General features: G+C 38.1%; 1 protein-coding gene across 1 annotated transcript in view; it reads left to right on the plus strand.

Annotated features, from left to right (window-relative positions):
* The window catches only part of LOC107730624 (phosphatase and actin regulator 3-like), a 69,096-nt gene extending 55,381 nt beyond the window's left edge, over positions 1-13,715 (plus strand). Inside the window, exons 10-14 of the mRNA XM_016541493.1 lie at positions 7,484-7,539; positions 9,666-9,727; positions 11,015-11,155; positions 12,090-12,166; positions 13,382-13,715. Of these exons, the coding sequence (XP_016396979.1) occupies positions 7,484-7,539; positions 9,666-9,727; positions 11,015-11,155; positions 12,090-12,166; positions 13,382-13,397 (352 nt within the window). The 3' untranslated portion in view covers positions 13,398-13,715. The remainder of the gene's footprint in view (positions 1-7,483; positions 7,540-9,665; positions 9,728-11,014; positions 11,156-12,089; positions 12,167-13,381) is intronic.
* Positions 13,716-13,838: the final 123 nt, after the last annotated feature.

The following is a 13,838-nucleotide window of genomic DNA, read 5'->3' on the forward strand; positions in this document are numbered from 1 at the left end:
ATTCGGCCAATCACAACGCTCTGGATAGCTGGCCAATCAGAGCACACCTCGCTTTTTCAGACCGATGAGCTTTGTAAAAATCGACGCGTTTCAGAAAGGCGGGGCATAGAGAAGAAACAATAATGTACAATATGTGGAAAATAATGTGTTTTTTTAACCTTAAACCGCATAAACACATTTCATTACACCAAATACACAACATAATGTTCTTTTTAGCAACATCATATGACCCTTTTAAAGGTCCAAATAACTTTTTCCACTTTTTGTGCAATGGTAATGATACCTTAATGTTTCTTCGTGCAACCATAGTTGCAAAAAAAAAAAAACTTTATTCAAAGTGTTTACCAAGTCATGCTTCACACAAGCTTTGTATAAGGAAGAGAAAGAAATGTACTATTCAAGCATTTTGAACTATTACTTGATATAGTCATTGTTAGAATTAATGAGTAGATGAATAAAGAGTTATCTTGTCTTCAAGAACGGACTGTATAATACTGTTCTCTGGAGTAACTGTTAGAAACGCTAGTCTCACATCTCTCGTATCACTCCATGCGCTCTTCTTGCATAATAAAATAATTTCAACTCATATAAATATTTCATGCACATTTATTTATTTATTTATTTGCCAAGCAGCTTCACGTCAGGTGCTGGTCACTCTGGTGAAAATGATCAGCAGACTGAAGAAATCTTTTTTTTTTTTTATTGAATCATTTAATAATAATATGTAAAAGAGACTGAAAACAGATGTTTTGTTTAGCTCCCGGTGTTTTTAGTGCATAGCATTTTGAAAATGCCATGTGTTCAATACTGAAACCTGCAGTGCCTTGTGAAGAATAGAAAATCGGCATGAGATAAATATAAATAGACACCCATCACATGAATGTCATGCTGTAGTGCACAATGCAGGGGAATATATAGCCTGGAATAGTTCCTTCTTCCAGAAAACGCCCAATGTAGAAATCCAGTCAGTTGCTATTTATAGAAGCAACAATTTTTAGCCCACATCACGACTCACGACTCAGACTCCAGCTCGGTGCATGCTGGGCTCATTACCCTCTCCACAGCTGTCGATGGCTGCTGCAGTTGCTAGGCAACAGTGGCTGGATGTGTTTTTTGGTGGCAATGTGGGGGAGTCTCTCTTTTAGCTGCTGAAATATTAATCGTGGTTCCTCAGGAATCCTCTGTACAGTACAACCTGCAATTCAAGGCACAATTTCTACCTTCAACTCAGAAACAAAAACGTTCAGTACAAGCATATGATACAATTCACAGTGTACATAGCGCTGAATGACAGTTTTGCAATAAATTGCATGTTTGTGCCTCTGCCTCATTAGTGTTTCTGATGACATGGGACTGAACATAATTTTGACATTACATGAACAAAACGTGAGCGGAGCAGCTTGTTTCTACAGATCTCATCGGCACAATGCTTATGGGTTGCTAGGGAGATCTGGGTAGTTGCTAGGTGGTTGCTTACTGAGTGAAGTCAAAAGAGCAACTCCCAAGTGATATTCTGGTATCTACACTAGATATTGTTAGTCTGTGGGATTTGCTCACCTGTTTTATTAGTGTCAGGTGGAAGTCAATAAGACTCATCATCAACATCTCTGCCATGACAGAAGTTGTTTTCAACCACTGTAAGGAATGCCATCAATTTATAGTAAAAATTCTGTGTCATTGGTTATAACAGGAGTTTTGGCACCGATCGGCTCGCACTGCTCCAGCAATTGTAAACCCTAGTGAAAAATAAATGTACTAAAATGTATTTGAAATACATTTATTTCATGCTAAGCATACAACAAATACAGTTACATATTTATGTACTTAATAAAAATACCCTGCAGTAGTGCTTTTGTTATAGTAAACTGGTAAACTTAAAGTCTGCTAAACTGGAACAACTAATTTTGTGCTTAATGCACTTTAATTGTGCGGAAGTAGTGCTGAAGTCCAACTAAAGATATACGGAAGTATATAGTTGATTGTGCTAAAGTGTACTTCAGGTACACTTTAAATATCTTGCATTTAAAGACCGATGTTATTCAAAGACCATACAATCCTCATCAATAGTGACATTTAAAACACATTTTAGGCTTAATATTAAGAAATGTGCATTGTGCACAAGCAGTACTCCGAATAAAGTTGAATTATCATTTTTATATCAGTAAGTCTCGTGCGACATATCAGTAAATTTGTTAATAGATTTGAACTATATTTAGTTTATTTTATTTATTCATGTTAAAAGGAACGTGTTGAGAGGTCAAGCGTGTTACCCATGCAGCGCTACAGCAATATTATAGACTGTGTGTTCCTGGCCTGCATTCTCTCTGCTAAATTAAGCTCAGCTTCGCAACCAGGCAACGGCCCAATGCTTAGGATCCACGGTGACTTCATAACTATATATCATACGAGACATGCACGACACTAGCGCCGGATGTGACATCGCCTTTACAACTCCAAAAAAAGCCCAGATCCTGGAATTAGATGCTGCTGCCATCCCACAGTGAAAGCACTATATTTACATTTGAATACACTTGCTAATTAAGTCATCAGAGGCACAAAGGCATACACAACCAATTAAACGCTGCCCACATTCCATTGCATCAGAGTTACGTATTCCAGATCTTCTTTTGTCCTGTTTTATTCTTTCAAGAAGGAAATTAAAATGATTTGATTTAGTTTCCCAGTATATATTCCTTTTCTTGCTGTGAACGATTGAGCTGTGCATGCTATTCCAAAGAGTATAAACAGAAGTGTTAAAAAAATGGTACATTTTGACAATTTACAAAACAGCATACAAGAAATGGGTGATGTTTTGAAAGCTGAACAGATGTAGTATAGTACTATTCTAAAATAGCACCAATCCACCGAACTGGTTCCAATAAAAATCCCAGTATTGGAAAATCAATCACTGGAAAGGGCTGAGTTGCTATGTGGGCCACAAATAGACAGTTCCTCCAGTGGCAGACATTGTTTCAACCCAACAGCAAATCGATTTGTGTTCATTCCCAGTTCTGGCCTCATGAGGATAGCATCTATTTAAGGAAAGAGCTGAATGGGTCAAAAATAATGCATGAAGCAATTAGTATCTTGTTTGGCTCCAATGTACCCAACTTGAAGATTGAAGAAAAGATGCTTTCTCATAGTATTTATAATGCATTTTATAATGCACTCTTAAAAGCGGGCCAGTAAATTCATTTTCTTGTAATGAATCAGTCGCATTTGTTGCCTCACAGCTGTTATGCGTTTCTGAAGTACATCAGAGGAGAAGCACAGCGGGCGCCAGTTTAGACCGTATCACACTTTAGAGTGACTATAGATGTGGAGGCGTTTGAAGATCAGACCTCACGTTGTTCCTGTAGTGGGTTATGCAGGGACAGACTGAGGCCACCAGCTCTTTGTCTCACATGTTGCTCTGTTCTAAAGAGCAGACCTGGGGTCAGCCGAGAGGTTTGATGAATTATTAAAAGCGAGCCATGAATAAAATTGCTTTCATGTCTAAGCCTTTATTTATATATTTACTAAATAGTACAGTAGGTACGGCATTTTGAATATGGCTCAATATTCGGCTACCTTTCTATTTGTCATATATCTTGATATTAATGTGAGAGGATCATTTCAAACAGCTAGTGTTGCTATGTAGACTCAAACGTTTAATGCAAGAAAAATACAGAAAAAATCAAGGCATGGGCTCCACACTGGTTACACTTAGATGTGGTTACACAATTGATGCTGTTCTTCAAAAAAAAAAAAAGGCGGGAAAAAAAGAGACATTTTCCACAAATATATCAGCCAGCACATCTGTTTTCAACATGGGTAATACTCAGAAATGTTTCTTGAGCAGCAAATCAGCATATTAGAATGATTTCTGAAGATCATGTGACACTGAAGACTGGAGTAATGATGCTGAAAATTCAGAATATATTGTAAGGATATTTATAAATATGTGTATATTGCAATATATATTGACTGTGTTTTTGATCAAAATTTTATAAATGTATTTAAAATATTTAAAAATGTAAACATGAATAATGGTAATTGGAGACTAATTTGAACACTTTGAGTAATACAAGTATGTGGAGCTGATTGTTTAATAGATTAATTGAAACAGAAAGTGATCAAACTTACCAACTCGGACATCATTTCGGCTAAAAATCAGAAACGCTAATAAAACATCTGTCTAATTCAAATATGTCGTCTTCTTTTTTTTTTGTAATAGGATAGATAACTTTGTCATTACGTACTGCAAATGGCACTGTGTAATATTACATGTGTCAGAGAAACAAAGAATCAAGATTTCAGTTCCTTCATCTCTCTTGTACATCTAATTTTTAGTACGCACTCAGGAATCCAAATGACACTCGAAGAAGCACACTGGAAGTTACATAAACACTCAAACTATTCCTAAGCATGCATGTAACTTTTGTAATGATGCTTGGCATCCTTGTCCCTCAGGGTGTTCTAGACACACTTGGCTGTCAGTCAAAGCCGTGCAGTCAGTGACTGTCTGAAGCTTCCTTCATATCCTCGGCCGCTCTGCTGGGTCGACCGGAACGAGGGTCGGGCATTAAGGCACAGCTCACTGGACAACGGCAGGCCGTGAAATCCAGACTGACTCACAACCACTCACTGACAGTCCCATCAGGGGCTGCTCCTGTAACCGGCTTATCGCTCTGACACAGCGGTGGCTCACTTAATATATAGCACATCCTCATGTTTCATAAGTGGAGGAAGTTATCGTCAGGAAGGAGCATGACCTCAGGGTGTTCTATAAAGAACTAAACACCTTTGAGATGTTGCATTGTGCTGATAAAAACACTTCTCTAAATAGCCATTTCTCCTCTGTATAGCACATTTTCAGAAATAAATGCTGGATTTAGATGTATTTCAGGTTTTGCATGTTGGAAAAAAATCGTAGCCTTTTTATAGTCTGTATTCAAGTTCTTTTTTTATATATATCTAACAGGAGCAGACCAACCTGTGAAATGTTTAGGAAAACCGGTAACACTTTGCTGTAAATTCCATTACTTAACACTACTTATCAAGATTTGTTAGTATTAGTTAATAAAAATAGATCTGTTCATTGTTAGTTCGGTTCATGGTTAGCTCGGGTCCATTCAATAATATTAACAGAAATCATTTTTAATTTTGATAATGTAATGAATATTAACTAAGGTTAATAAATGTTTAGGAAACATCAGTAAAACTTTACAATAAGGTTCCATTTGTTAGCATTAGATAACTACATTAGTTAACACAAACTAACAATGAAAAATACTTCTAAAGCATTTATTAATCTTAGTTAATATTAACCCCAGCATTTACATCAGCTAAATCGAAAGTTGCATCTATTAATGTCATTTAATGGACCTGAGTTAACATGGACTAAAAATTAACAGTTAACTAACGTTAATAAAGATCAATAAATACTGTAACAGATGTATTGATAATTGTTAGTATATGTTATTTAATTCATCAAATATAGTTAACAAATGGAATCTTATTGTATGTTTCATTATAGTTCATGTAAACTAATGCAGTTCACTAATGGATCCGAAAAACCTATGGAATTCAACCGTATTCGTTTATTTTAGTTTTGTTTCTGTTTTGCCTATGTTGAGTGCATTTAAAGGCTTCAGTGAATGCGGTGTCACAGCTGAGCTTCTGCTCCGGATGGCTCGGCTTAATGTCCCCACAGCTAATGTTTCCAGGACCTGGGCCAATCAGGCGAGATTTAAAAATATCCATCTCTTGTTTGGAACTGTGTTTTTTTAACAGCAGATTGTGTACAAGTCCACCTTAGGCCTGCTGTTTGTATGATTCATGGCGTCATGTTCTGTTGTGCCGCGACAATTAAAGTGTGTGAACACGACGTTCCATCACACTGAAGACTTAAGCTGCCGTGTGAATCTGTCAGTGAGCAAGTGATATGAAGCTACACATCATATAGGCAATATAAGTGTCACCTAGGGCCCCAGTGTCCTGGGGGTTTGCAAGGTGGTCTACAATAAATGAACAGATCATACATTTCAATGTGAGGTCTATACATTGTTATCTTAAAGCACAATTAGACAAAACAAATTGAACAAATGTGTCAAATCTATTTTTTTTTTGTCATTCCGTCACACGACTCATTGCTTGATTTCCATAGGGATGTTCATGTGTGTTTTGTCACTGATGCAGTTAGGATACAATTCTATCTATTCAGGCCACACTCTTAAAAATAAAGGTGCTTAGAAGGTTCTTCACAGCGATGCCATAGAAGAACCATTTTTGGTTCCACAAAGAACCATTTAGTCAAAGGTTCTTTAAAGAACCATCTCTTTCTTACCTTTTTATAATCTGAAGAACCTTCTTTTGCCACAAAGAACCTTTGGTGAAACAGAAAGGTTCTTCAGATGTTAAAGGTTCTTTATGGAACCATTTAGACAAAAAGGTTCTTCTATGGCATCGTGAAGCACCTTTATTTTTAAGAGTGTATATTGCATCTGCAGATTTTTTTGTGAATTTATTCATTTTGTAAATGTCAAAATCACCTTTTCCGCCAACAAAAGAAAAGAAAAGTGTAGGGAATTGTGGTGCATTTGTAACCTGACATAAAATACACACTATGATATTTAGCGATTCATAGTTGGATTTCAAACGTTTTGAAAAGCGTTTAGCATTATGTGACTTTATTGTTTAAATAAGTTGAACGATTACATAATTTTGCATGCATATATTTCTTCACATGCATATGAAAGCCCCGCCCAACACGTCTCTCTACAGCGTCGTTTAGAAACTCAGAACACTGATGAGACTGAGTGAGTTAAAGCGCACCGACGCCAAAGCTTTCCCCCTCGAACAAGTCCTTTAGCAGATGAGTTGTTCTGATTTAGTGGTATATATTTTCATATCTCTGTTGCGATCAACTTTAATATTGTTTCGATATTAAAGCACGATCCATCAGAGGTGTGGATGGAGGTTGTATTTTCCCTGACTGCAGCATATTCCTCCGGCGCGCGCACTGAGTGTGGGTGGGAATCTCTGCCGCACGCGCCGCCCCCTTTATAAATGATGCGTAAAGGATCTCCAGTATCTCACACAGCACTCTGAGACTTCAGAGAACTCAGGACCAGATGCCCATCTCCGTCTCCGCTTCATCTTTTTCACTCTTTTCTATTGCTTTTTGATACAAACCGACACTTATCGGCGTATTTCTTCGTCGATGAGGCTTTCGCGTAATAACCGCGCTCCCATGAACAAGTGCCGTTCGCTTCATTCCGTCAAATCAGGGAATCTCAAGCACAGATAATAATAAACCTGGTGATGTGGAAGTGCTTTAGTCGTGCTGATCCTCGGCGATGTTTAGACGCGAGATGGGACGCAGGGTTCCCCTGTAACATGCGCGGATCGCGGGATCCCCGCTGCTGAGCAGAGACTGTCAAAGACACTTTGGAGATTGCATCAAAATGGTCCAGAACGTGATTTTGGTGTTTTTCCGCAGGAGACTGAGTCAGAGACCAGCAGTGGAGGAGCTGGAGAGCCGGAACATCCTCAAACGTGAGTATCGCACCTGTCAGATCACAGATAACGCGTCCGGGATGCTGGAGGTAGACTTTTCTTCCTCTAGCTGGAAATCATGTTTATTACCTGCCTGTTGACAAATAGCATCACCATTTTGCTTGAAATTCATACTACTGTGTTTTTAAAATAAAGTATGTTTTTATCCACTGAAATAAAAATGGTCAGGCAACTTAATGCACGAACTTGGTTATATTCACAAAACTGTTATTTCATGTGACTAAATCATCTTGACCTGATTAGGATCAGTGTTGCGGGTAACGCATTACAAGTAACGCGACTTACGTAATCACATTACTTTTTCCAAGTAACTAGTAAAGTAACGCATTACTTTTTAATTTACAAGAGAATATCTGAGTTACTTTTTTTTCCAATTTATTGCTCGACAGCTCTCCTGTCCCCATGTTGAGAGAAATCAGAAGATGTTACTGTAGTTCTAAAATAAATATGAATATGCATTAATTCATCTCACTCAATACATCACAAACGTAATTTATAAGAGTTAGCTCAAATAGAAATAGATCACAACTGTGTTCACTTCAATTTTGCTGTGACTGGTCACCTTTTCTTTTTAGTTTGACACTATATTCACCTTTTTTTTCTCACCAGTGTGAAATTGAAGTACAAATATTCCATGTAGTCTAATGAACAGTTTGAGGTTATAAAGTTTTGATGAGTAGGCTATATCAGGTTGCAATTATATTCGCATACAATGTGAGCACCCAATACAACATGTATTTATTATATATATATTTTTTTGAAGTAATGAAAACAAAGATCATTGGAGTATCTTTTACAAGAAAATACTATTTCAGTTTTTCCAACTTAAAAATATCACATTTAATTTAATGTGACTTGGTGTTTCTTTGTAGTTGTTTGTGAAATTAACTGCCGATTTCTGAGTGAAAACTCTTTCAACACTAAATATTTTTAAGTGTATTTCTATGGTAAAAGTTAGATTCCATATTTCTTCTGTAACAGGACTCTATATTTCAAAAAAAAAAAAAAATCCACACACAAAACACCAGGATAAATCTGAGGGAGGCGTGAATGTAATTTCAGCTCATTTGGAATAGAGAGATTATAGATGCAATCCGTCTGGCGCTCGACACAATAATATGAGTGATTACAGATTGAGACGGAGTGGCAGAGATTACACAGGTCTGCACATGATCACCGTCTGAGTCAAACAGAGTAATTTCACTGTTTCATTTAATTGCTCTGTAATAGTGTGATGATTTTCACATGATTTAAATAATTAGTGAACTTTACAAGAAAAACCTTTTTGTGTTTAGGCTTTTCTTCATTAGTGTAAATGGAATTTTAATGTATTTCTAGCATGTGTCCCCAGCACACTTGTGATGGGGTTTAGGCGAGGCCTCTATCTTGGGCCGCGGCACCTGTGTCCTCTGACTCTGAGCAGCTGTCTGCTGACTTCGGCTGATCTCTCCTGTGCACATGCTCCAGACGCTCGCTCACTCTCCAAGAACTGCGATTTGAGACAAGATGTTAGTCAAAGCAAGGACAAGCAATGAGTCCTGAAGTGACAGAACATTAAATGCGTTTATCCTAGTTTCATCATACTAGATAAGACACGTGCGTCCCGTATTTTCCCCACGCTAAATCCTTCGCAGCACAGATTCAGATAATCCACGTATTTGACAGAGGGAAATGTAAGCGAACAATGTTATCCTGTGCTGTGAAAGGATAAAGCCTATTAAAGAAATGCAGTAATCTGGCGCTCTGGTGATATGCGCAGGGGTCTTCAGGACAGCTGCGGACACAGATGTTCAAGAGATCTGATTTAAACACGAGCTAGACATGGAAACAAGCCATGAGAGATTTGATTAAAACATCATAAGAATGTTGGTTTATTTTAATTAAAAATGCAGTATACATATTGAATAAACTGACATTTGAATCAGGAGGAAAACTGACTTGCTTGATATTCCAGCAGTAGTGCATGAGTGTAAGTGCTGTGGTGTGTAAGCATGATCTTCGTGTTGTGTGCTGGATTAAAACTTCAAAGTTAATCTGTACCTCTGTGGACTGTGTGCTTGCTTTTTCTCATCTGTGATTTTTTATTTTTTTTGGTGGATTTGCAGAGAAGAATGACCAGACAGAGCAAGAGGAGAGAAGGGAAATCAAGCAAAGGCTAAACAGAAAGGTATGTGGGTCCTGACAAAAATATCTCTCTGATCGAGTCACATATGCATACACATATGTGTTGTCATTTGTCTGCTTAGCCTGAGTTATCTGAGGAAAGACACTGTTACTGCTGTAACACCAGTCATTCACAGTCAGTCAAAAGCCTATAAACTCCCTGTCATCATATAAGAACAATGACAATTTTAAAACAACCGATAATAATACTAAGAGAACAATCTCGACTGTTAATGGCAAATAATTGATTCATGTAATATTGAAGCAGCAAGTCGAAAGTGTGTTCTTGACATAAAGCTCCTTAAGGCTACGTTCACCCGAAGCCAGAGCTTTCCCTATCCGATCTTTTTTTTCCCCTCGTCTCAAGAAATATCTGCGTCCACACGAAACCACGAAACCGACACAAAACGATGTAGTATACATGCCAGACCAGCATGTGGCGCTGTAATTCTGCCACAGAGATACACTAATAACGGAGAAGAAGACTATGCGCATAAACCTTGTGCGTGGTATACAAACAAACATGGAACAATACATTTATTTGTTAATGTTAGTTAATAAAAAGCCAATCGTTCAGTGTTTGTTCATGTTTTGTTGCTGTTACGTGACATAGCGGTGTCTGACTCGGGGCTAGACGTGGGCTGATGACGTCATCGTTTCAGAAAATATACGGATTCGCTGTCCACACGAAAACGCAAGGGCGGCGTTTTCAGATTTATCCACTCGACTGGGACCCGGTTTCAAAAAATATCGGTTTCACTCTCCCAAAACGCTGGATCCGTCTGGACGAAAAATTTATGCGTATACAGCTAAATGCGTCTCCGTGTGGACGGGGCCTAAATGTGGTCAAATCATTGTAACACACAACCTTGAGTGGTTTACTGCAGCAAGAGAAATAACAGACGCCAATGGTCAAGAAATCAATCTATTTATAAATGATAACAAGATGACCTGAATCAGAATAAGCAGTTATTTTGTCAAGTAATTGGATCATGAGCCTAACTATACATTCCTAAAAATGCTGGGTTGTTTCAACCCAACTTTGGGTCAAATATGGACTAACCCAACATTTGGGTTAAAAAATTAATGTAAAACATTTTACCCAACAGCTGGGTTAGTCCATATTTGAACTCAAACAACCCAGCATTTTTTAGACTATAGTCTGTGTCTTTTATGAGCATTACAACTACTTGAAACTCATCTCATCCTTTACAGAATTTAAGTAGGAACGATCCGTTTTTTTCCTTGATGCAGCTGTTCAACTAAACCTCTCTTTTTCTTGTCTTTCCAGCTGAATCAGCGGCCCACCGTCGACGAGCTGCGGGACAGAAAGATTCTGATCCGTTTCAGTGACTATGTGGAAGTGGCCAAAGCTCAGGATTACGACAGGAGAGCAGACAAGCCCTGGACGAGACTATCTGCTTCAGATAAGGTGCGCATTAGAAACTCACATGCGCCCCCTACAGGCCAACACACACTGACACGTTGAGATAATAGAGATACATTTGATATAAAAAAATTAAATAAAATTCTATGTTTGATACATCTAAAATATCATGATGTGATTCTGTTATATAAAATGCATGAATAAAATGAGAAGGAAATACAAATATTTGTATAATCTGCGGAGTTCACATTTTCTGTGCTTTTTTGTTATTTTTTTGGAATTTTACGGAAACAATTTATACAAGTTGTGTTAAAGAAGTCCAAACAGCATTATTAAAATTAAGTTTTTTTTTTAAAGGAATAAATACTTTTATTCAGCAAGGATGCATTAAACTGATTGAAAGTGGCATTAAAGACATTTATAATGATTTCTATTTCAAATAAATGCTGAACTTTCTATTCGTCAAAGAATCCTGAAAAAAAACGTGTTATGGTTTCCATGAAAATATTATCATCACAACTGTTTTCAACATTGATAGTAATCAGAAATGTTTCTTGAGCGGCATCACATCAGCATATTAGAATGATTTCTGAAGTAAATTCCAGCTTTAATCACAGCAATAAATTACATTTGAACATATTTGCACATAGAAAACCATTATTTTAAAGTGTAATAATATTTCACAACATTACAGACTTGACTGTGTTTATGATCAAATAAATGCAGCCTTAAGGAGCAAAAAAAAAAGACTTCTTCCTAAAAGACCTATTATAAATAAACACACAAGGTCCAGAGGATGTGTAAAAATGGATGATGTGCATTGAGATTCTGCGTGTGCCTTATCATGACCAGTTTTTTTGTTAACAAAACCATAACAGATCATTTATAAAACTTCAGGAGATCTTCTTTCCAGTGACCTGCTGCAAGAGTGTGCCTGCCTGTTTATCAGGAGCTCATTGTTGTTGTTTTCGCCTCGCAGGCAGCGATACGCAAAGAGCTGAATGAGTTCAAGAGCACCGAAATGGAGGTTCATGCGTCAAGCAAACACCTAACAAGGTCAGTGTGTGTTTCCATTTCTTCCTTGTGTATATATACATGGCCTGTTTCTATATATTGTTCCACGTTTGCATAACCGTTCAACACAAAAAAAGTCATTGCATCTACGATAGATCACTTCTCACACGGTCGCTTGCGTAACAGCTAAAGGTGCAGGACACATACAGTAGATCAATACGGGAGGCTGTTCTAAATATAGCCGTATCTGCACTGTCCTGAAAGTGCGGAATTTGCAGAATAAGCACACATAAGCACTCGCCGACATGTAGAACAAATGCTTGCTCACATTTAGCTTACGTTTTTTTTACGTTAGACCTCATTTCTGTGGACACAAATAGCTGAACAAGGTCCCAGTCCTGTGCTGAGCAGAGCTCTGTCTGGCACACACACACACACACCGCTCTTCTATTAATACAGATTTGTTTTTCCCACACCAGTGTTGGTGCTGTAGTGACACCCCGAAAGTTTCTGGGCTCCTACTAAAACTTGAGTTTCATATCAGCTGTATAGATGTTAGTACGAGGAACGGAAATCATGTCTTACCTTTGCAAGGACTATTTATTGTCTGTACAGTACAAGCTTTGGATTTTTTACAAACGACAATGTCTGTCTTCTTTTCTGAATGAATGGATGGATGAGGAATCGATTTAGCTAAACGTGCTCATATTTGGGTTTACGTACTACATATGTGACCCTGGACCACAAAACCAGTCTTAAGTGTCAATTTTTCAAAATTGAGATTTATACATAATCTGAAAGCTGAATAAATAAGATTTCCATTGATGTATGGTTTGTTATGATAGGACAATATTCGTTCAACACAAAAAAAGTCATTGCATCTACGATAGATCACTTCTCACACGGTCGCTTGCGTAACAGCTAAAGGTGCAGGACACATACAGTAGATCAATACGGGAGGCTGTTCTAAATATAGCCGTATCTGCACTGTCCTGAAAGTGCGGAATTTGCAGAATAAGCACACATAAGCACTCGCCGACATGTAGAACAAATGCTTGCTCACATTTAGCTTACGTTTTTTTTACGTTAGACCTCATTTCTGTGGACACAAATAGCTGAACAAGGTCCCAGTCCTGTGCTGAGCAGAGCTCTGTCTGGCACACACACACACACACCGCTCTTCTATTAATACAGATTTGGTGGATGATAGTCGGTTTTTGGAGCGTCTTACAGGTGTCTTCTCCCTTTGCATTGCAGGTTCCATCGACCATAGCAAGGTTTCTTCCGTGAAGAATATGCTAACGGTATCTCTGTGAAGTCAAAGACCTCAGGAGGCTGTCCATGGCTGCGCCATGGGGGGCCTGATATTTGGGCGCTAGTGAACCTTGGAGGCTATGTCTCTGGAGCTTCAGCCTGAAGAAGCCAAAACCCTCCAAACACCACTCAGTCCAGCTGCAAGTCTGGACCTTTATTCTTTTTCAGGGGACTCTGGTGGGACGGTGGAAGACTGTTTGAAAAAGAAAAAAAAAAGACATTTGACTTTTTCGTTTTTTTGTAATGGACTGTTTTAAACGGTCACCTTTTGATGCCAATGGGGGCTTAACACTGCTTTTGTGCTCCAGGGTCACATATCTCCTTTAACTCTCATGGACCAACTTTACTGACAATCCTCATCTCTTGTGCTCGTTTGTCTAATCGATCTCTTGTTTCATGT

The sequence above is a fragment of the Sinocyclocheilus rhinocerous genome, unplaced genomic scaffold, assembly GCF_001515625.1.
Source record: "Sinocyclocheilus rhinocerous isolate Xijiao unplaced genomic scaffold, SAMN03320098_v1.1 scaffold1449, whole genome shotgun sequence".
In the NCBI taxonomy this organism is placed as follows: Eukaryota; Metazoa; Chordata; class Actinopteri; order Cypriniformes; family Cyprinidae; genus Sinocyclocheilus; species Sinocyclocheilus rhinocerous.